Source organism: Corvus moneduloides, chromosome 11, assembly GCF_009650955.1.
Source record: "Corvus moneduloides isolate bCorMon1 chromosome 11, bCorMon1.pri, whole genome shotgun sequence".
Classification (NCBI taxonomy): Eukaryota; Metazoa; Chordata; class Aves; order Passeriformes; family Corvidae; genus Corvus; species Corvus moneduloides.
The window spans coordinates 15,181,003-15,204,768 of NC_045486.1; the positions used below are offsets into that span (position 1 = coordinate 15,181,003).

Consider the following 23,766-nt stretch of genomic DNA (forward strand, 5'->3'; position numbering starts at 1 on the left):
AAAGGGAGGGGATATAAAACACTCAGGTCATGGCTTTTGCAGAGACCAGCTCCCCACTACCTTCTGTTGGCAGCAGGCCATGGTGAACTGGATGCTAATGCAGGGAAAGGTGCCAGAACAATTTCCCCAGCTACTTTCAGTAATTCAGCTGAAAGCAGCTCTTCACACTGAAGCAATGAGAACATTACACCAATAAACAGAGTTATAGACAAGGAGATGCATTTTGCTCTTCACTTTTTAATTTAATTTTTTGGATTTGTGACTTGCACACCTTTTCTCACTAACCAAAGTTCACAGCTGGCAATTCATATGACCATGCCTAGTTTTGCAGCAAAGATCATTCTGATTCATCTGTAAACAGCTCTCAGGCTGGCAGGTCATTTACTAAGTAACATTAAAAAGCAGTAGCCAACTCTGAGGAAGGACACTACTCACTGGCAAGTTCCTCCCTGTACCCTAAAAAGCATTTATGCAAAACATGAAACACTGGAGCAATTCTGTCCTTACTGCCTTCATTACATCAAAATATGTTACGCTTTCACTGTTTCTTCTGTCCCAGAGTTGTGCTACAGGAACAGGGCACACTTACTTTAAACATACGTGGGGCCACATGAGACTGTCTCCCAGACCACATCTGTTTAATGAGATCTGCATAGGCTTCTGCAATTTCTCCCCTCATCCCGAGTGGGTTGTTCTGATTTATTTCAGCTTCATATTTATCTTCCAGGAAATAGTCAGTCAGAGGAGGAGTATTGCTCAGGCACTGAAAAAGTATTAGGAAAATTAATTTACTTCACAGGACAATAGATACGTGTGACAACAAAACCACAAAACCAACTTTCACATCAGGACATGTACCAAGTTCACAAAACTGGCAAGACTCAAGAACATGTTTAGTAAAACAAAACAAAAAACAAACAAACAAACAAAAAAAAAACAAACCAAAGAAAATATTAAGGCAGAAATCTGCATTTGGAAGACTGATATCTAGAAAATGAAAGCACAACTGTACATACAAGAAAGAAAGTAATTGGTCCTTAACATGACTAGTTTGCATGATAAATTAAGATTGAAGTATGTTTGAATTAAATCACCTTGACAATAAAAAATTTTGAAGTTGTCTCTTAGCTAAGTCCAAGAAAACATAAAGTGGCTTAAGGTTACAGTGACACAACTGAAAATAAAGTCATGTTGAACAAAAAGCAGGGCAGTCCAAGTTTATTGTGGTGTTCTGAATACCACATGCATAATGCATTACAGTTATTTTAAGACCTGTTCCAGATTTCAAAGCCATCACAGAGTGACTGAAGTAATTTCACACCACTGGTACCACAGCAGAAGTTTGCCCATTCCTTAAATCAAAGTTCATACAATTTGTCTCATATTCTGTCTGAACTTCTTAGCCAAAAACTAACCCTACCAAGTTTCTGCATTCTTTAAAATCAAATAAATAATCCTAAGAAAATTAAGTTTAAAAGTAAAGAAATAATTATTAGCTTTGCATCACTGTTTCAACCTTAACACCTTGCACAATGAACCTGAACCCTTCCTGTGGCTTTTCATGCCCTTAATTTTTCAAGAATCTTTAACACAGGCCTAGAACTGCATGCAGTGACCTGCTCAGGTCACTTGTGCAGCCCACACAAGTCAAAACATCCTCCATGCCAGCCCATTTTTGGCAGGGGACAGCACTGGGACCTTATGTTACAGTCAGGCATCTGTTTTGTACAACGTCCCCAGGCCATTTCAGATGCCACATATTTCAGATTCAGTCCCTAATACTGTAGTAAGTTTTATAGTACTAATGTGCTAAACATAAGCCAAACTAAACATGAACTGATTTTTCAGTCTGTTTTTTTTTTTTGAGGTGCGGTCTCCTCATGGAACCACATAAATATATTCTTTTCTTTTCACAGATTTTAATCCACAATATCTATGAGACTGATCTTTTATTTAATTCTAATGAGGGCTCTTTCTAATTCTTACCTGTAATGCAGAATTCATGAAGCAGGTGTTTCCAAGGTTACTGAGTCCACAGAGTCCGGGTTGTGACAGGGAAGCACTGTCCCTGCAGTTGTAAGAGTTACAGACAAATCCAGAACCTCTGGAAAAAAAGACAATACAGTGAACTCCACAATGAGTTTGTTGAGTCTCAATGCTACTTAGAAGTCACATCAAATACAAGTCAGAAAACTGTGCACTGAAATTTTTTAACCAGGCTACCCGTTTCTGCTGCTTCGTAGGGGCTAATGCTGAATACCAGGAACATGAAGTGTATGTGCTAACTTTGGAAACATTAATCCTTACAAAGTCTATTATTAATTTACGGCTCATAACACGTTCATTTCCTCTGTCTGTAAGCATACAGCACACCACCCTAATGCAGCAAGCGTCTATATAATACACTTTAAGAAATAATAAGAAAATTATGATCTGTACCTGGAAAGGCTTCTACCATAATGGCACATAGACAAAAGAATATAATCCCTTTCCCTCATGCTCCGAGTCACCTCAAAAAACAGGCAATGCTCTGGCAGTTAGTACGCTCTGGAACATGCACTACTTTCGCAAGTGAGCAAGGAACAGCAGAAGGCAGTGGTTTCAAAAAGCAAAGTTTGGTAAACAGGTACACAAGAGTAGTAGAACTCCTCTAGGGCACCATCACACTCCTTTTCTATACAGGCAAGGATGCATGGGATCACTCACATGAAGGGTGACGAAACAAAAAGAACATTCCTGCTCTTACCCCCTGCCCAGATGGGAGCTGTTCAGTCCATAGGAGTTACTGCTATCACCATTAGTAATGACAGAAGTGGCAGACACTGAGGAATAAGAACTTGCTGATGATTTTGAAGAGGTAGTAAAGTTTCTGCTAGTTGCAGTGCTTGATCTGGGAGAAAGGAAAAAGAAGTAGAAACAGTGCTACTACTTTTTTTATCCCCAGCCCCATCTCCCGCAAAACTCCAAGGACTTGCTGAGCTACAGTTTGTTACCCCACACAGAATTTACTGATCTGTTTGATCACACTTCCAAACAATTGTCTGGAACAGAAACATGAGGAAAAAAGTATCAGAAGTAGGAGCAACAATTATTGCTTAAAGGCAAATCTGGGTCCCAGACAGAAATAAGTAGCAATTCAGACAGTGTGAGTAAAAAGGAAGCAAGCTTTAAGTTTATGAGTAAACCACCTTGAAATAAGCAAGCAAAAACCCCCAAATCTTAAGACCTCAAAACACTCTAGATGCATTAAAAAGTGACCAGGTCAGTCCTTCCCTACCTGAAACTCAGACCATCTATTTAAACACAACATTAATGAGGAAGACAACCAACAAGGCACTAAAATTCAACAGTGTCCGTCATAGCTGCTCCAAAAAAAAAAAAAAAAAGCAGCAAAACTGCAAGATAGTACGATATTAATAAGTTTAAATAAACTATTTTAACACTAATTTATTTCTCTATAGTAAGAGTTGACTGGGATTTGGTCTAGTCTATCCATCTTAGCCCAAATAAACACACAAATCCAAAAGCAAAAAGGTGCAGGTCACCAATAGCCACACAACAGTGGCTACTACCCCCAAAACAGAGCAGAGAGCCAGCAGAGGACAGAGCCCTCAAGCTTCAGCTTGTCCATTTATTATTTTTTAATGTGGCCCTCCTTTTCAAATGATAGAAACTAAAAATGCATATTCATCGTTCAGATGGTACTAAAAAAATGTGCTGGAAAACCTCTGTGGGGACAAAACTATACAACAATGAACAAGCCATAATGGCCATGACAAGGCATAACAGCTGGACAGGCTTACCAGTTTGGAAATATAATAGCAGTAAAATAAATACAGAAGTAAACAAGTTACAACAGGAGCTGCCAGATGAAATTGGAAAAAGCCTCGAACACAGTCAAAATCCGCAGCATGCTAAAAAAGCCACCTGCCAGCACAACCAAAAGGTATACTGGAAAATATCCTAGAAAGCATGAGATCTACCAGAATAACTGAGATAACCATTTCTGGGACAATACACAACCTCCTGTCATTACATGTTGGAGATGGAACTTCAAGATTACTCGGACACCAAAGTAAGATCAATGGGAGAACAGAAGGTCTAGACTAAACAATTATCAGACTCATGCTCCTAAGTGTGGGTTTCAAGGTTCAAGAATAAAAGAATTTAGCTAACATCAGCATGTAAATCCATTAAGAACACATTTTAGAAGTTTGAAGTAGTGAATTATCTAGAAGCAAAGCGGAGCAATCTAGAAAATGCTAGACTTGAAAGCTGTTTGATCTCCAAGAGAGAGAACAGAAAAAAATCTATTGGTGAAAAAGGAAAAGGAGGACAACCTCCTAATGGATTTCAAGATTTCAAATAGAAGCATAGAGACAGTGCTTCAGCAAGAGTCATGTGGCAACTGAAGAGTTCCAAGTACTTCAACAGCATCCTACACAAACAAAAAAAGCTAAGAATTACAAAGGAAGATAAAAGATCAGAAAGCAAAGGTGAGATACAAGTCACAGACTGGGGAAAAGTCTACATACAAAGTCATCCAGGTTCTTGAGTGAATTCCTGCCAGAAAATTGGGAAGGTTCATGTAAGTAGCAAAGCAACAAGAGAGGTTAACAGCTTTCCATGTGAGGAGATTAAAAAAACAGAAATCAAATACATTTTGGAAGATAAAAAATTCTACATATTGCTACATTTTAGAAGTTACTCATCTATGTGTAACAACTGAAGAAAGGATTTACTAAGGACAGCTGCTTCCCCTCATTTCACAAGATGCTCACAAAGGCAGCCATTGATTCCAGGTGAAGGGCACAGAGAGCAGCTAAGAAAAACATTTTTCTCTGAAAGCTTCCCACTTGAAGGCTGGAAAGCAATTGTTAATGACCCCACAGTACTCCAGGCTCTCGAGAAGACTGCCTCATTCTCACACAGAGGTGACAACAGAACACCTGGACACCAAATATTTATCCCCAATGCCACAAAAAGGGTTTCTGTGGAAGGTGCAGAGTTTAACTGGTCAAAGGCACCTGCCCCTCCACTGCCATTTCTCACAGTATGTGACTTCTGCTCCCTCAGAAATGGAGGCCCCAAGACCTTCCTTTGAAGAGAATAAAGTTATTTCTTCTTTGACATTTGTGACTTGGAACCTTCCAAAATGTTCTGGCCGACGCGGTGGGTTACCACTGAAACACAACTTCATCTTCACAATACTGAAGCACATTGTCTCCATCTGCATGTAAAGACAGTTGCTTTGTCTTGCTACAAAACCTGTCAAAAACCCACACAAATGGCAAGTGAGGAGAAATCTGGAGACTTATGGATAAAGAGGACAAAATCAGATCACTCTGAATTCATACAGTTGTTAAGCAAAAAACCTTCTAAGCTAAACAATTTGGAAAAATATTGTTAAAGGCTTTCAAGTGGTTGAAAAACAAATAGAAAAAGTGTTTCCACTCAGTTGAGGCCACCCTCAGAGCACAAAGTAGAGTCAGTCCTCCTCCTTTACAAAACCAGTAATAACATAGTAATTTTGTGACAAAAGGTTTTTGTCAGAGCCAGGTAAGCTGGGATTTCCATTTAACTGACAAAGCAGAAGCCCTAATGGATGCTCATTTAGAAAGTTCTTACATGCAAAAGCCTCCGTAACTTATGTTACATCCTCAGGGCTCCTCTGCAAGCCTGGCATCTGCTGCAAACTCAAGCACTTCAAAGTCATGGAATAAAGATCTGCTGTGCCGGTTTGGCCAAATCTAGAAATATATCCCCTGAGAGAAGGCAGGCTATAACCATCCCTCCCACACCAGGTTCAGGAAAAAATAAATCTTCCTCGCAGGAAAGTGAAAGAGATAAAAACTATTTATTTAACAAACACACAGGAAAAGGGATAATGATGATAAATGATAAAACCTCCCGCTCTGCTGAGAGAAACCTGGGAAAATTTCAGAGTCCTTCCGTAGATCTCTCTCTCCCCCTCCTTGGAGCTGGGACAGGGTGGTGGGCCCACCTCCAGGGCCAAGGCCTCGGTGGAAAGTCTTCCCAATGTATTCTGATGTTGAAACAGTCCAGCAGAGAGAAAAGGGAAAAAATGAAGTCCCAGGAAAACAAAAGTTCAACTCTCCAGAGGAAAAGGAGCTGAGGGAAAAAAAACTGCCGAAAGCTGGCTGGAAAGGAAAAGCAAACCGGGCGCTTCCCTTCCCTCTCGCTCTCCTGCCACAGCTGAAAAAAAGTCTCTATCTCTGTGTGACCTTGAACAAGCTGCAAACTGCTTTGAAAAAGTTTTACTCAGTTTTTCCTTCCCCCTCTCAGGCTCAGGATAAAGGCATAGAAAGGCACAAAAATTCATTTCTGGGCATAGGGCAGCGATATGGGATACACATCATAAAGTCACCCCAAGACATTCCACCCCTTATCCCATATTGTTGGCTCAATGCCTAACCTAATATATTCTAATTCTACACACACACATTAATACATACATATATATATATACACAGCTATGCACAGTGACACTCAGCAAGCAGTGGTATACAGGCATTCCACGTTACAGGTGGTTTTCACACAACAATCAGATCTCCCTGCGGTACACAACATGTTGTTCCATCTTTCTGCATTACCCACCATGTGCAGCCAGGTCCCTGAGCAAAAACAACCCCATGGATGGGTTTTTCTGTACTCGAGGCAGAATTAACCCACACAGTCTTTCCTAACAGACCTCTAACCTGCACCACTGGGACTTTATCTCCATCTACTGTATGCAGGGATTCAGACTGGGCTGGACCAGCTCTATTGGTGGAACCTCGAGTGTTAACTAACCAGGTGGCCTTTGCCAGATGCTGCTCCCAATTTTTGAAAGTTCCCCCACCTAGTGCCTTCAGGGTGGTTTTCAGCAATCCATTGCACCGTTCCACTTTGCCTGCAGCTGGTGCATGGTAAGGGATATGGTACACCCACTCAATGCCATGTTCTCTAGCCCAGGTGTTAATAAAGGCTATTCTTAAAATGAGTCCCATTGTCAGACTTGATTCTCTCAGGGCTACCATGCCTCCAAAGGACTTGTTTTTCAAGACCCAGGATGGTGTTCCGGGCAGTAGCGTGAGGCACAGGGTAGGTCTCTGTCACGATAAAGGGGAAACCCAGATGCTCAATATGAGTGATCAGCAGGAATCCGATTTATTGATTGTACCAGAACTCCTTATATACTAACAATAATAGGCTTTATGCATATTCGTAATGGCGCATTCTAAGTGGTTCACGTCGACTAAGCTGATTCTAAACCCCTCCTTAGTCCCCCTTTCGTGGTCAGCAGTTCTGCTTTTTTCCCTGGCCTTCTAACCACAGATGTCTATTGTTTATACTGCCAAAACCTAACCTTGCTGGCTCTGCAAATAAACCCATAGTTCAGCAGTAAGACTCAATGGTGGTTCAATTATTGAACAAGATACATGTAATATTCTGTAACTTCAGTTGTTACGCAGGATGTGTGGTGCATTGTCTTATGAGACCTTGCTCAGCTAGCTGCAAGGGTCTATGTGCCCGTTCTCACGTAGCCAGCTTCTCAGATCAGTAAGCTGCAAAGAATCTGTATATCCCAAATCTCTATGTCCCTTTTCACGTAACCAATCCCTCACAGGTCTCCAGCCACCCTGTGGTGGCTTCTACCATTGTGAGCACACAGCGCCTGCCTTGGCGGGTTTGAGGCAGCGTGATGTAATCAATCTGCCAGGCCTCCCCATACTTGTATTTGGACCACCGCCCACCATACCACAGGGGCTTCACCCACTTGGCCTGCTTGATCGCAGCGCATGTCTCACAATCATGGATAACCTGGGAGATACTGTCCACGGTTAGATCCACCCCTTGATCTCGTGCCCACTTATAGGTGGCATCTCTGCCTTGATGACCTGAGGCATCATGAGCCCATCAAGCTAGGAACAACTCTCCTTTATGTTTCCAATCTAAGTCTATCTGTGACACTTCTATCTTTGCAGCCTGATCTACCTGATTGCTGTTTTGGTGCTCCTCATTAACCCTACTCTTGGGGACATGGGCATCTACATGGCAGACTTTCACAGCTGGCTTTCTTACTCGGGCAGCGATGTCTTTCCACTCTTCAGCAGTCCAGACTGGTTTTCCCCTATGCTGCCAATTAGCTTTTTCCCACTTTTCCAGCCATCCCCATAGAGCACTGGCTACCATCCCTGAATCAGTGTAGAGGTATAGCTTTGGCCACTTCTCTCTTTCAGCAATGTCCAGGGCTAGTTGAACAGCTTTGAGTTCAGCAAGCTGGCTTGATCCACCTTCTCCTTCAGTAGCTTCTGCAACCCGTCGTGCGGGACTCCATACGGCTGCTTTCTACTTTTGTTTCATCCCTACAATGCAACAAGAACCGTCAGTGAAAAGAGCGTAGCGTGTCGTTTGATGGCAGTTGGTTGTACGGTGGAGCTTCTTCAGCACGTGTCACTTGTTCTTGTTCTTCTTCATCACTGAGACCAAAGTTTTCACCTTCAGGCCAATTTGTGATTATTTCCAAAATCCCAGGGCGATTCAGTTTTCCGATACAGGCGTGCTATGTGATGAGAGCAATCCATTTACTCCATGTGGTATTGGTGGCATGGTGGGTAGAGGGAACCTTTGCTTTCAACATCCACCCCAGCACTGGTACTCGGGGTGCCAGGAGGAGTTGTGCCTCAGTTCCAATTACCTCTGAGGCGGCTTGGATTCCTTCATAGGCTGCCAAGATTTCCTTCTCTGTTGGGGTGTAGTTGGCTTCAGATCCTCTGTAGCTTTGGCTCCAGAATCCCAGTGGTAGACCTCGAGTCTCACCAGACACCCTCTGCCAAAGGCTCCAGGACAGACCACGGCTCCCGGCTGCAGAGTAGAGGACATTCTTCACTTCTGGTCCTGTCCTGACTGGGCCAAGGGCTACGGTGTGAGCGATTTCCTGCTTGATTTGGGCAAAGGCTTGTCACTGTTCAGGGCCCCAAAAGAAATCGTTTCTCTTGCGGGTAACCGGGTAAAGAGGACTCCCTGGGGGGACTGGGCTCACAATCTGGCTATACTCGGGAATGTGCATTCTCCAAAAACCTATGGCACCTAGGAAAGCTTGCGTTTTGTTGGTTGGTGGAGACATTGCTGTGATCTTATTGACGACCTCAGTGGGAATCTGACACCATCCGTCTTGCCGTTTCACTCCCAGGAACTGGATCTCTCGGGCAGGTCCCTTGACTTTGCTCTTCTTGATGGCGAATCCAGCTTCCAGGAGAATCCAGATAACTTTCTCCCCTTTCTCAAACACTTCTGTTGTGGTGTTCCCCCACACGATGTCGTCAATGTACTGCAGATGTTCTGGTGCCTCACCCTTTTCTAGTGCAGTCTGGATCAGTCCATGGCAGATGGTGGGACTGTGCTTCCACCCCTGGGGCAGTCGGTTCCAGGTGTACTGCACGCCCCTCCAGGTGAAGGCAAACTGAGGCCTGCACTCTGCTGCCAGAGGAATGGAAAAAAATGCATTAGCAATGTCAATAGTGGCGTACCACATCGCTGCTTTGGACTCCAGCTCATACTGGAGCTCCAACATGTCCAGCACAGCAGCACTCAATGGTGGAGTCACTTCATTCAAGGCACGATAGTCCACAGTCAATCTCCATTCCCCATCAGACTTGTGCACAGGCCAGATGGGACTACTGAAGGGTGAGTGGGTCTTGCTGACCACCCCTTGGCTCTCTAGGTCACGGATCATCTTGTGGATAAGAATCACAGCATCTCAAGTTGTCTGGTACTGTTGGCGATGCACTGTCGAGGTAGCAATTGGTACTCTTTGTTCTTCCAAACAGATGGGCTCTCTGATAGTCCAGGCAGAGTGTCCAATTGCTTAATGCCCTCTGTCTCCACAGCAGCTATTCCAAAAGCCCACTTGAGTCCCTTTGGGTCTCTGAAATACCCGCTCCAGAGGAAGTCTATGCCCAAAATGCACGGGGCCTCTGGGCCAGTCACAATGAGATGTCTCTTCCACTCATGTCCGGTCAGGCTCACCTCAGCTTCCACCAAGGTCAAATTTTGTGATCCACCTGTTACACCAGCAATAGAAACAGATTCTACCCCCACATGTTGCAATGGGATTATTGTACACTGCGCACCAGTGTTAACCAAGGCATCATATTTCTGTGGTTCTGATGTACCAGGCCAACGAATCCACACAGTCCAAAAAAGTTTTTCCTGGCCTCTACCTGGCTAGAGGCAGGGCCCCTCTATGCCTGGTTATCCTTCTTTCCCTGAGCCTGCATCTTAGAGGTTCCTTCATGGGAATCGGACATGTCATCGTCTTTTCCATCATTTTCGGCAGTTTGGCTACAGGCAGCTGGAGCTACTTCCTTTTTGGTAGAACTTCCTTTCTGAGACTTGCGCTCCTTCAATTCATGCACTCGTGCTGCCAGAGCAGAAGTAGACTGTCCACCCCACTTCCTCATGTTTTCCCCACTGTCACACAGGAAATCCCACAGCTCACTTCGTGGGATGTACCTTCTCTCTTGGGAGCGTCCACGTTTGGTATCAGAATCTCTGCTCTGTACTGCCAAGATTTGGAGAAGGCCCTCTTTGATCTCCTCCTTGAGTTCCTGGTGCATGTTCTCTATCTTATCTTCCAGTTTCTGCATACGTGTTTCCACAGCTGAGACTCTTGCATGTGTTGGGCCATGCACGGAATCTGCATATGCTCGGAGCTTTACTGCCATATCCTGCACGGTCTCACTCGCAGCGTAGTTCGGTTTCATTATTGCTATAGCAGAAGCGTATTCTTGTGGCCCAAGTCGCGTGAGTTTTCGCCACATGAATGGACTAACTCTGACCCGGTCTGGACTCCTCAATCCTGGGTCATCTGTGAAGACAATCTCTACCACCCCTAGTTCTCTCAGGCACTGGATCCCTTGTTCTATGGTCTTCCACTGGGTTTGCTGCATATAGAGATCATCTTCACACAGATATCTATCCCTTGCACCATTCAAGACCCGTCTCCAGAGACTGGCAGAGTCAGCCCCCCTTATCATCGTTTGGTCGATAACTGGGTCACGTGACAGGGATCCCAAATGCCTCACTTCAGCACCATCCAGCATTACATCATCACCTGCAGCATCCCAAATACGGACCATCCAACTTATTATGGATTCATCAGACCTTCGGGTGCAGTCCTTTCTTAAGCTATGCTTTATGGACATGGACTCAGTAATGGTTTCTGTGCCTGAGTCAGTTGATGGCTTTGAGGTTCCTTCCCCTGCATCATCATCATCATCTTTCGCTGGGCAATCAGTTTTGGTTGTGTGCTTTTTTCTCGTGACAGGAGCCACTGTCAATGGCTTAGACCCTCCATCTGGTTTGGGCTGGCTGTCTGGTTTGGCTGCAGTCTGAGTGACTGGGGTGTCTGCAGGCTTTGCTGATTCATCTTCCTGCCCCTCTACCTTTATCTGCTGCAGTGTGCGATAGGCATATGCCAAAGCCCAACATATTGCAATGAGCTTTTTCTTATTAGAATTGTCATTGTATTTCTCTTTCAGATATTTTGCCACCTCAGCTGGTTTCTGAACTTGTTCAGGGGAGAAATTGCAAACCACTGGGTCAGAGAATTTCTTCAGGATTTGGCCCATATCTTCCCATTCCCCACACCACTCAGGATTTTCCACCGCTGGGTCAGGTGTCTTGGCAGTCACCCTGGAAATGTGAGCTCTTATTCTAGAGAAGCTGCGAATCATATAGAGGAAGATTACCAGATTAAATACCAGGAGGATGATGTCTTTGTTCAATTTCCCCTGGATGGTATTCTCAAAAGATAACCTACCAAATTTAAAGGGAAGGGAAACCCCATCTCCTCCTCTTCTAACAATCTGGGTGCAATTACTAATAAATTCCCAAAACAGGCTACTGAAGCTAGGACTGGGGTTAGGACGGAGAAACCACATATCATACACACTTCAAACAGCTGCCTGTACCTCTGTCAACTTCTTATAAATCATTATCAATGAGCACAGCAAAATAGAAATCCAAATTTGTGCCTCTGCTCTGCAAAAATTCCTTATCAAGGATAAGATCGGACTAGCTTGCAGATAGGCAAATAGGCCTAGGGACCAGAAAGGCACTAGTACCTTAAACAAGCCTACGGACCAGAAAGACATGAGTACATCAAGCCAGAGAAACGTTATGAACTCAACCAACATGGTGACTATTTTACCCCAGCACAGAGTAAGTAAATTCAAACCAAAATGTAATTAGCACAGGCTTTTCACTTTCCTTCGAGCCACGCAGTTGGGCACCACTACATTTGTGCCGGTTTGGCCAAATCTAGAAATATATCCCCTGAGAGAAGGCAGGCTATAACCATCCCTCCCACACCAGGTTCAGGAAAAAATAAATCTTCCTCGCAGGAAAGTGAAAGAGATAAAAACTATTTATTTAACAAACACACAGGAAAAGGAATAATGATGCTAAATAATAAAACCTCTTGATCTGCTGAGAGAAACCTGGGAAAATTTCAGAGTCCTTCCATAGATCTCTCTTTCCCCCTCCTTGGAGCTGGGACAGGGTGGTGGGCCCACCTCCAGGGCCAAGGCCTTGGTGGAAAGTCCTCCCAATGTATTCTGATGTTGAAACAGTCCAGCAGGAGAAAAGGAAAAAAACGAAGTCCCAGGAAAACAAAAGTTCAACTCTCCAGAGGAAAAGGAGCTGAGGGAAAAAAAACTGCCGAAAGCTGGCTGGAAAGGAAAAGCAAACCGGGCGCTTCCCTTCCCTCTCGCTCTCCTGCCACAGCTGAAAAAAAGTCTCTATCTCTGTGTGACCTTGAACAAGCTGCAAACTGCTTTGAAAAAGTTTTACTCAGTTTTTCCTTCCCCCTCTCAGGCTCAGGATAAAGGCATAGAAAGGCACAAAAATTCATTTCTGGGCATAGGGCAGCGATATGGGATACACATCATAAAGTCACCCCAAGACAACTGCACACAAAATATTTAGCCCAGTTGCTGAAGGAGTCCTCTGAAATCACACAGTGTCAGCACACAGTGCCATGAGTAAACAGAGGAGCTGGAAGAGGAAACAGCAGGAAAATTCTAGCTCCAACCAAAGAACCAAAAGGTATTTTAGTGCTGCATATCGCAATGGGAGAGAGATAGCTACCAGGCAGATGATAAATACAGCTTCACTCCAGTTTTCAAATACAATACCTGATGGAAAAGGTGTCATTTTTAAAGATTTAACATAACTTCTTGTTTGCTTTTGCTAAGAAAATTATATCCAAGATTAAAAATAAAAGTGTGCTAGGGCTGAAACGGAATTCTGCTATCTCAGGACTTTATTTTGGGAGTCTTGTAAGTAACAATTTAAGAGTACTAAGTTCTGCAGAGTCATTGATAAAATCTTGCTTCAGAAACAAAGTATGCCTCTAATTTTGAAATTCCTAGAATGAATATAATCCAACCTCTCTTCTGAAACCTTGTCTAGAAGTAAAAGCAGTTTCAAACTACAGTAAGAAGAAAGTAATTTGTTCTTTAGGGAGCAGCAAACTAACAAACAGCAGTGGCCAAGCATAGGTTGAACATACCACCCAAGGACTGCTGTGGAGTTTTAGAGTATTTTTCCTGTAAAATGTCAGCCAGATTGATGGCTGGGGAAACACAAGGACGGCTGCCAAACCAGTGGAAAAGCTATTTCCTCTGGTAGGGGGCCAGTGCCTCTGACAAGCAGCAAGTGGAGGGGAAAAATCCTGATGACACAGAACCCACCCACCCCATTTGCACACACACTCTGCGAGTAGGAAGGATATGAACTCCCAGCTTTCCAGAACCTCTTCTGGCACTTGGGCAGTGAGGCAGGTGTTCACCATTTCTCTATCAACAGCAGAGAGCTCTATATCCTGTTTGGTGTATGTCATCAAAACTCTAAATTCAGGTAAAACTCTCTCATAAGCTTTCAGTATTTAAAGTGATGCAGTCCAGAAAAAAAACTCCAAATATTTAAGTTCCCCATGTATTTTCCGCAGCTGAGAAATAGACCACTGAAGCAGAAGTTTACCTAAGATAGGATAAAGCACAACACAAAGTACAAAAGAACAGATAATCCTGTATGTATCACTTAACACAATTCTTTCAGCCACCATTATCAGCACCAAGTCAAACAATTGCACAAGTTTCATGTTATAGTAAATAAATATTTTTATGTCATTAGAAAATATTAATCTGCATACCAATAACCCCTTTCATTTATGTATCACTAGAGGTTAAATCAAAGCCTTTACATATCAAGACTAGCTGCTGACAAAGGACAACCCTGAGGCCTGAGAATGCTACACAGCTCCTTTTCAGCTTTGCTTCATGTGGAAACAAAAGGTTATGACTGGTCTTGCACAGCTGCTTCTTCCATACTGACTGTCAACCAGGTACATGATATGAATGTTTAGCTGCTTCTCACATGATACTCCTACAGAAAGTTCTCTGTAATCCCATGGGCATTTTCCTGATTCATTTACACAGTGTGATCTCTCAAAGTACTGCTTCGAAATAGGTTCCACTGATCTATCTGATCAATTCTTCAAGTTTAACACTAGTGCATCTTGATTTCAAATGAGAGCACTTGGCAGCAAGTTCTGTAAGTTAACTGTATTGTACAGAAAAGCATTTTCTTTATCAATATCAAGTCTGATGGCCCCTGGGATGGAACTGAGTGGGCCATCAGACAGGTAAAGTCATCAAATTCTATTTTCTACAGTAGGACTTGATATGAACAAGCAACTACCATTCTACACCATTCACTCTATACACACAATATTTCACTAAGCCCTGCAATTACCCATCTCTTCTCTAAATCAGACAGCACTGAGAGAATCTGTGTCATATTTACAGGCTTCTATAATTGTCTCTTGGTGGGGGGAGGGGGTTGGTCAGCTATTTCTACACCCTTTTCAAGGGGGAACTACCAGAACTCTGAGCATTCGCTACTGGCAGGTTTGGAAACACACTCCGAGATCCCTTTTGTTCTACAACAGCAAAAGACAGGTTATTTGTTTCACTGTGCAGAGGTAGCTTTTTAAGCAGACTAGTTCAATGCAAATAGCACTTTCGTCTCCTAAGCACTACAGAAACCTGAAGCTATTTAATCCTCATACAACCTGTTTGAAACAGGCTTTAAAACACAGACTCTTGCTAAGAAAAGAAACCAGCAGCAGAACCACTGAAGAATATTTATATTTGAGATTTTCTCTCCCTGAAAATAACCAGAACAAAGCAAGCCACAACGGCCAGTGATAACCAGGCTTCCACAGAGAACATGTGGTCACTAAAGCCTAGCAAACAAGCTGCACAAAATAACAGAAACCTTTAGAACATGCTTGCTTACTTTGCCAGGCAGTGCTGTCCAGGCCACGTGCCATCTTCATTTTTCACTTCTATTAAAACAACCTGAAAGAGAGTGCAGGTAATAAAGGTAACTGCAAGTCTGTTAGACATTTTGCAAAAGCATTAGCAAATCCCATTGTCAATGTTTGCTCGAAGTACATAAAGGCAAGTGAAAAAAAATACACATCAGCAAAAGCACTACACGAGACCAAAAAAAAAAAAAAAAAAGAGAGAGAGAGAAAAAGTTATGTCCCTTACCTGACCCTGATAGAGCCCTGCATCTTGCACTGTGCTATCCAGCTTGCTGAGCTGCTCATAAGTGTTACTCATATACCTGTTCCATAGCCTGGTTTCCTTCTCAGCTGGGATATTAAATAGTTTTCTCATTTCTTTCTCGATGGTAGCTGTTGAGGAAAAAATAAAAACACCAGAATTCCTAAAACACGAGTACTTTTGAAAAAACACTAAACTCCTTTAGCAAGGAGGTACATCACTTATCCTTCAAGATCGTTCAAGCAGAAAACATACTATGGAAGTTACAATTGTTCATACAGTTTGTCTAATATGAAGTCTGAAAGAATGAAAAACTTCTGTTTTCAATCATGTATTAGGCTGTCAAGCCCTCAAATCAATAACATGCAATACACTTTTGAGAACTTTCTGCCCAAAGGCCAACTTCTGTTCACTTGAAAACACAGGTTCAAGTTTTCAGTTATTACTGTCAAGTTGCCCATTTCAGTTTAGTGATGTAGATACAGGACAGCTGACATTCAGCATTTTTACATGTGAAAAATATAGCAATGAGAGAGAGAAAAAAGTCAGGTTTACTCCAGTCTGGAGGTTCTGGAGGGCACAGATTACGTCTTGAGACACCCACAGAGCACAGCTTTATCTATCAGAGAACTACTTACCAACAGTATCTGCCTTGCTGAAGTGGCAGCTGATGACATTGTTGGGATCGCTGCTCTCACACAGTTTCAGCTCCAGGAGATAAACCTCAACCTTATAGTGCTTCACAAACAGCCCATACTCCACCACCTGCACACAGGGAACAAAGCAACACAGAGCTGCAATACTGAGCAGTTCTCCAAAGTACACAGTTCTAAATACTGTGAGCCTTTTGCAGTATTGCAAGGCAAGCCACAAACTGAACACGAACTCACTCCTAGATTCAGTCACCAGCTTGTTTGGGGAGTTTTGTTTCCCAGTGCTTTCCTTCCACAGTGCAAAGTTCCAAAGATCCATCATCACAGTTGAACTGACAGTGTCAGCTAACTACTCATGAAAAATATTTGATCACACAAAGCATTCTAGAAAAAAATTACCTTTTGCCTCTAGTCTTTGGCTAAGTTTTATATAAAGAAGGAAACCAGGCTGGAACACCGGAGCAAAATCTCTTCTATCAGAAGAAAGCAAACCAAAGCATTATTTTTCTGCATGGTACACAGAATGTCTCATTACTCTCTCCTAGCAAGAACAGAAAAGTACCTCTGAAGTTGTTTTGATGACACTGCTTTATTTCAGAGTACTTTTCAAATCAATTTTGCATTTGAGAGAATATTCCAATAGGTATATTTACCCATGCCATTAGCTTCCAGCATATTTTTATTGAAAGGTTTCCCTAAGACTAGACACCACTCATCACCTACAGACCCTAAAACACATTATGCCAGAAAGAAAAACACATTTCACAGGCCAGTTATGAGACAACCGCGGTGTAACAGAAGGAGTAAGAAAAAAAAAGAAAACCCACACCTCAATCCTCTCCAGAGTTCTTGGCAGCTACTAAGCCACTGAAATTGAGACCACATTTCATTGAAAAAGCTGGTATAATTTTTAAGAGTAACAGAGTTTGAGAGGCACTTGGACAATGCCCTTAATTTGCTTTAACTTTCAGTCAGACCTGAATTGGTCAGGCAGTTGTACCAGATGATTAAGTCCGTTCCAACTGAAATATTCCATTTTATTCATGTGACACCAGACTTGGTATGATCTACACCTAACATTTTACAGAAAAAACTACCCAGCTTTAGAAACAAACCAAGAATTAAGATCTAGACTTATAGTGACAATTCCACTAAATTATGCTTCCATCTTCTGAGGATTGTTGCTTTTAGAAGGTTGTATTAGATATGCAAGGTGCTTTAAAGGTAAATAATTCACAAACACGTTCGGGAAGATCTTCAGTACTTTGCTGTTACAACGGAAAGTAAAGTTCCCTGTTTAAACAGCTTCTTGACAGGCAGAGCAGACTTCTTTTTAAGAAAGCAAAGAAACCAAATCAAAAGTTTTCCATTTATTTTTCAGAATAAATGTCACTAAACGTGACTTCCTGTTCTCCAGTATTCTGTAGTTAGAAACAAGTAAGAACCATATTCAGAAATCAAAGAACTCTTTCCAAGAAGTTCCTGATCAGATCATTGTGTCCGTTAGGATGGAGGAATGGAGACTCTAATCACCTGCAGATGTCTTTTAAACAGCATCTGACCAGCTTCCTTGTTCTTTGCCCAAGTACAACTCAAGTCACGCCATTGGACAGCAATTTCAGCATAACTCAGCCGCTGAGGAAGCACATTAATACACTTTCCAGTGGGACTCTATAGATGACTGCCCAAAAACATGTTTTGAGACTATCAAAAGAAACCTGAACAACAAATAAATCTCATCTAATCCTCCTGTACTTGGCTCTGATCATCTGACACAGAGATGGAAGAAATATCTTTTAAAGCTATAAAGATGCCTGAAAATTGCTTCCCAGATCCTACTTTTATGGATATTTTAATGTAAGAATTACAGTTGAACCATCTTTAGGAAAAGGCTTAGAACATTCAAGGACCACAAGTTTAAGTGCTTGACTTTTAACGCTATCTGGGGAATACTGTAACCAGATACTGCCCACATTCTACTCAAGTGCAGTACTGCAGCTTCTATGTCTCACTGACCCACTCTGGATTTTTGTAAGAAGCTGTTACATCCCACAAACCTACTACTCTGCTATATTTTAGCATCTTCTTAAATATTAAAACTCCCTTCAGTTACCAGGTTAACAACAGAGACTGACAGTTTCATAGTAATTCAAAACTTTAAAAATTTACACTTGACTGGACCCAGAATAACTTGACATGTTAGGGCTGTAAACCAGCACAAGCTCTAAGCTCTACCCCCTTGGTTATTACAGCACTGAAAGCAGCACCAGACATCCCACGAAAAGAAGGCTCATGCAGTTAAGCCCAAGCGTTTCCCCAACAGCTCCCGAATCTCTTGCCAACTTTCCAATTTTTCAGAAAAGGGAGTGTGCAATAACATGCCAGGTTTTGTGAAAGCAGTTAGGCAGTTCATGAAGGAAAGCTTCCTCACTTGGAGAGGCAGTGATCGTAACAGTACCAATCCTCCCTCTCAGTGCAGACTTGCAACTCCTCAAGAAGTTACACGTTTCTCTAAAACCACATCTCCTTTACATGCTGTAATTATTTTCTCCTTCTCTACTTCTTGCTTCCATGGGAGTTCTGTCTATTCAGCTGAGTGAACCTGAGGTCACCTGGTGATCCTGGGTTCACTCAACAGTCCTGAAGACGTCAGAATTTCTTACTACATATAATTTCTAGCCCACACCAAACAACAACATTCCAGTGCCACTGATAAGCACTTCCTGATCTTACGTCCCTTCTGGTGACACACTTTCCTAGGTCTTGCACACCTTGGAGTAACCCTTACTTACAACATAGTGCTACTTAAACATAAGTGATGTTAATTCTGAACATTGTATCAACACTTGGTGTAGTGATCAGTCTTTTAATGGGCTCCACAGACTGGCACTGCTCTAGTCAGTGCAAAAACCTAAGACTAAAATAAAAATAAAAAATCTTTTACCTATGCACATTTCCAGGAAAAAAAAAAAAAAAACAAGCAACTTGCCAATTTCACCTTCCAGAATAGGTTATATACCCAGAATGCATATACAACTGCATTTGTCAACCAAAAATATGACTTACAGGACAAAACCACATACCCACCTCTTAATAAAGATTTTAGAATCACACAGTTTTGGAAGAGAAAACAAGAATCACCTTAGACTCTAGAGGAAGTCCCTAATCCATCTCTACTAAAAGACCCATTCTGTCCTGGAAGATCTACAAGTTTGACTAACAACTTACACATGTCAACAAAGTACAAACTATTCCATGCAATATAGAAGAACTGTACTGGTCCAAAGAATCACAACCAGAACAAGGTTCAGGGTTCTTCCCCCAAATAAACCATTAACTCAGAACACCTCAACATTCAGGCATTTCAGCTGAAATACAGGCAAGTTGTTCTTTCAGACAAGGCAAAAAGGCCTCAAGTTATTATCTCCAAAGAGCTGCTTAAGTGGCATCTGGCAAAATCAACCATCTAAGTTTGATGGAGATCAAAAGCTGAAGCCAGGATGAGGAGAAGTTGATTCAGCCATACTTACTTTCCTCACAATAGGCTGCTGCCCGTCTATGCAGCCGTACCACGCTACTAGTTTGTTCCAGGCTTCGGTGGGCACCAACACGTAATCCAGCTCATCAATGAGGTGTTCTTTTAAACTCTGACTTTCTGGATCTAAAACGGAGACAGACGGAAGACAGCAGGGCATCAAACAGCGCGTTTTCTTTTCCAGACCTACACATGTACTGCCAGGACACCAAGAAACACCGGCGCTCCCAGGGCAGGCAGAGCCCGGCCGGTCCCCTCGCGCACAGAGCGGGGCGGCCGCGTGCCCTCTGCAGCGCTCGGCTTCGAAAGCGAAAGCAGCGCGGGGAAGTTCCGCAGCCGAGCCCGAGCGGCGGCCCCGCTGCCCGCAGCACTCACCGCCGAACAGGCCCGAGTTGTCGATGGGCCCCGGGAACAGGCCCGCGTTGTCGACGGGGCCCGGGAAGAGGTTGGGATCGCCCGCGCCGAACATGTCCCAGCTGTCGAAGCCCACATACTTCTTCCACTGTTTGAACCACCGGCTCTCCACCAGGTACCTGCAACACACGGCACCGCCCGGCGCGGCCCCTCAGCGGCGGCGCGGCCCGGCCCGCAGGCCCCGCCGCCCGCAGGGGAGGGGGACGGGGAGGGAGGGGAGGAGGCGCGGGTGTGCTCACCAGGACTCGCCGGGCCGGAGGGCCGTGGCCAGGAGCGGCCCCAGCTCCGCCCGCTGCTCCGCCGGGTCCGGCCGGGCCCGTTCGCCGCCGGCCGCGGCCGCCGCCATGTCCGTGCGCGAGACCCGGCGCGGGCGGAGGTCGGAGCGCGCGCGGGCGCGGGGGCGGGCACGCGCTGGGCGAGTGGGAGGGACCGGACCCGCCCCGCCCGCGCGCGCTCCGTGACGGGGTGGGTGGGGCCGCGCGCGCCATGGCGGCGGCCGCCATCTTGCGGCGGCAGCGTGAGGGCCCTTGGGGGATGTAGGAGCTGCCCCCTGAGCGTCCTCACGGGGGCCGCGGGAAGAGCCCGGGGAGCAGCAGGACTCACCCCCGCGGGGATGGACGAGGGGGCTGCGTGGTCGAGAGGCTCCCGGGCCGGCCTCTTTAAGTCCTCAAATACAAACACTTCTGCGAACGCTTTGCTCCCTTCTGCCTCTGTAGCAGCACCAGGCCAGCTTTCCCCAAACTTGCTCGGGGTGGCTGCTGCCAGCCCACTATTCTAGGCTCCAGACATCGTGTACTTCACTTTCTCACCTAGATTCTCCTCCCTGAGTTATGGCTCGGTGAAGATTGAACCCAAGCTGAAACATTTAGTTCTTCATAAAGATTTTCTTTTTCTCTCTCCCGGGGCAGTGTCTGACAAAACATGTGGCAGAACCATTTGGTTGGACTGTGGTTTCTGTTTTAGGCGCTCCATTTTCTCACACGGAGTAACCAGTCAGGGCGTTGGACTTCAAATTGTTACGAGAATAAACAGGAAAACGGGTCTGTGTGACCGACTGGGGAGTGCTCAGCAGTTTGGGAATTGTCTCAGGAGAGAACTGCTCAAGGAGATTTAAGCACTGATCCCTCGAGTAGCCTGGCCTGTGCTGTTCAGGCACCCTATCCTTGAGAAGGGGGGGGGACTTGGGAAGAATTTTAAAAACCTGCCTTAAACGGATGCACCAAAGAAATCCCTTCACCTTAGGTGAAAAACAGGCAGGGCTGATGTGGGGGTGCTGTGACTGCCTGTGCCAGGAGCGTTCTGGGAGCAGCGTGGGCAGGTGGGCTCTGCCAGCCTGGCACTGCCGCAGCAACCAGGGTAGCATGATAAAAGCCTTTTATCTTCCTGACAGCAGGGCAAGTCCATTCAGTTAACATTGAAAGGACCATTTTCTCCTTCCAGTAAGAGTTGAGTGTTGTTACTTCAGTTTTTCTCAGAGGGCAGGGCCCCTTCGGGCTCTAACACACCCTATTATGGCAAGGCTGGGTGTGTTTTTAAAATGAGTCAGCTATTCTGAGATAGTGTTTGTGTGGCTGACCTCACTCAGCTAATGAATTACTGACTCCTCACAGAAAGTGTGGTAAACAATTAAATGCTTTAATTCAGGCCTTTCTCATTCAGTACAAGGAAATTACATTGCTGCAGTTTCACTGTAGACAGAGGTGTCTGTGTTCTCCTGTCTCCTCAAGCACTTTCCTTTCAGCCCTTGACTTCCTGCCCTGATCTCCAGCTCATCCTGATGAGTGTGAAAGTGGCACTGACAGAAGCAAAACACCCTCAAGTACCACAGGGCTGGAGGCAGGTGTTCCCCACCCGCCTGATGATGGCAATGGTCAAACACAGTGACTGAAAGCTGCTGAGGAGAAAGGGAATTTAAATAGCTGAAAGAACCTTGAACGGTCTGAGTAAGAAAGGTCTCAGACTCAGGATGATGGCACTTCTGTTGAGTAGACACATCTGAACACCACATCTCATCAGACAGGATTTCAGCAGATAGCCCAGAGTTTTGTGGGCAGAACTCTAGGGAATCTGGGAGAGGGAGATAGGGCCAGGAAGGATAATTTTCCTTGGAACTAGTTAACACTCCTGGCAGCTTCAAATATTTGAACTTGTTTAAATATTTAAGAAGTTGGCAGCTATCAACAATCAGCAGCTAAAGGGGGAAAGAAATAAATCACTGGGAGGGGGGAGAAGTAGGGGACAAACACTTTCTAGGAAGGAGAGAATATATGAAACTTTGATGTGCAGAAGAATGGCAAAACAGGAACACTAACAGAGGGATTAAGTGTTTGCAATTAAAGTGTAGAGGTAAGAAAAAATAGTGTAGGAGTTTAGATGTGACAGACGGGACATGATGAAAGGACAACTTCCTCAAGCCACAGAAGCAACCAGTTGTGCTATTTATTTTAAGGTTTCCCTCTGAGTCAGTCTGTTTCTCTCTGGAATTACAGAAATAGAGCTGGGCTGGTTTATAATCCCTGAGGAATCGCCTGGGATTCTTCATGTCTCCCCTCAGCACAGAGCTGCTGCCTGTGGTGAAACGTTCACCTCCTCTCACCACGACAGCAGCCAAGGTTTAGGCGTGAGATCCTGTGTGGGGGCCGTGCTCCACCATCCCTGTCACTGCCAGAGAGCCCCAGACTGTGCCCTCTGTGCCACAGCCCCCTGGACCCCAGAGCCAGCTACTCCAGGGTATGCTGAAACGAGATTGGGAATAACAAGGCTGGGCAGCTTTCAGTCACACTGCAGAGTTCCTGCTGGTGTGCTTACACTGGGATTGTTCGTTTCCCTGCTGGCGTGGCTCATTTTTGCCCTGGAATCATGTCACTGTACTGCTTCTGGCACGGTTGGAGCTGTTCTGGAGCTGTTGCTTTGTTTTTCTGCTAGCACAGCCCCAGCAGCCAGAAGGTAAATAAATCCTTTGGCCATAGGCACAGAATATGCACAGTGCAAGGTGCATTTCTGACCAGCAGGCTTGGTCAGAGACCCTTTTTGGCAGGGTGGAACAGCAGCAGGTGTTGGGATCTGCTCCCTGTAGCTGTCGGGCTTGGCCAGAGCCAGAGACTGGTTGGGAACAAAGAAGGCCCCTCTCAAACGGCTCAAGTTTGGTGAGTCAGGAATGAGGAAGTGCCACAGCTCACATTGAGAAAGATTTTTCAGTGCCCTGAGTTCCTGCTGCTCATGATCCCCTGTACTCTCCACCTATTTCAACATCCTGCATTAATGAGGGAAGTAGACCTAACTGAAAAAATAATCCCTTACACCATGCATCGTCTGCTGCAAAGCTTAAATGGCTGATGAAAACATCCTGTTTTTTTCTATGAAGCTGTGCTGGGATTTAAGAAATACCCCGGTGAGGATTGTGCAATCTGAGTTCAAAGCTCGATGACTCAGGGGTAGCAGCAAGCGGGGTGGTGCTGGCTGGGGGATTTACCCAGTCTCTCCTCAACCTTGAGGGATCCTTGGACATAGGTACAGTAACAAG

General features: G+C 44.5%; 1 protein-coding gene across 4 annotated transcripts in view; it reads right to left on the reverse strand.

Annotated features, from left to right (window-relative positions):
- The window catches only part of USP4 (ubiquitin specific peptidase 4), a 40,418-nt gene extending 19,798 nt beyond the window's left edge, over positions 1-20,620 (reverse strand). For 2 of the 4 annotated variants that reach the window (XM_032121077.1, XM_032121080.1), the window contains exons 1-9: positions 20,483-20,620; positions 20,205-20,362; positions 19,825-19,955; positions 16,280-16,406; positions 15,627-15,772; positions 15,370-15,431; positions 2,747-2,890; positions 1,987-2,104; positions 590-763 (exon numbers count right to left, since the gene is read on the reverse strand). In XM_032121077.1, the coding sequence (XP_031976968.1) occupies positions 590-763; positions 1,987-2,104; positions 2,747-2,890; positions 15,370-15,431; positions 15,627-15,772; positions 16,280-16,406; positions 19,825-19,955; positions 20,205-20,362; positions 20,483-20,589 (1,167 nt within the window). In that variant the 5' untranslated portion in view covers positions 20,590-20,620. Of the gene's footprint in view, positions 1-589; positions 764-1,986; positions 2,105-2,746; positions 2,891-12,877; positions 14,050-15,369; positions 15,432-15,626; positions 15,773-16,279; positions 16,407-19,824; positions 19,956-20,204; positions 20,363-20,482 lie in introns of those variants that run through there. The other 2 variants (XM_032121079.1, XM_032121081.1) reach the window with 2 other exon arrangements.
- Positions 20,621-23,766: the final 3,146 nt, after the last annotated feature.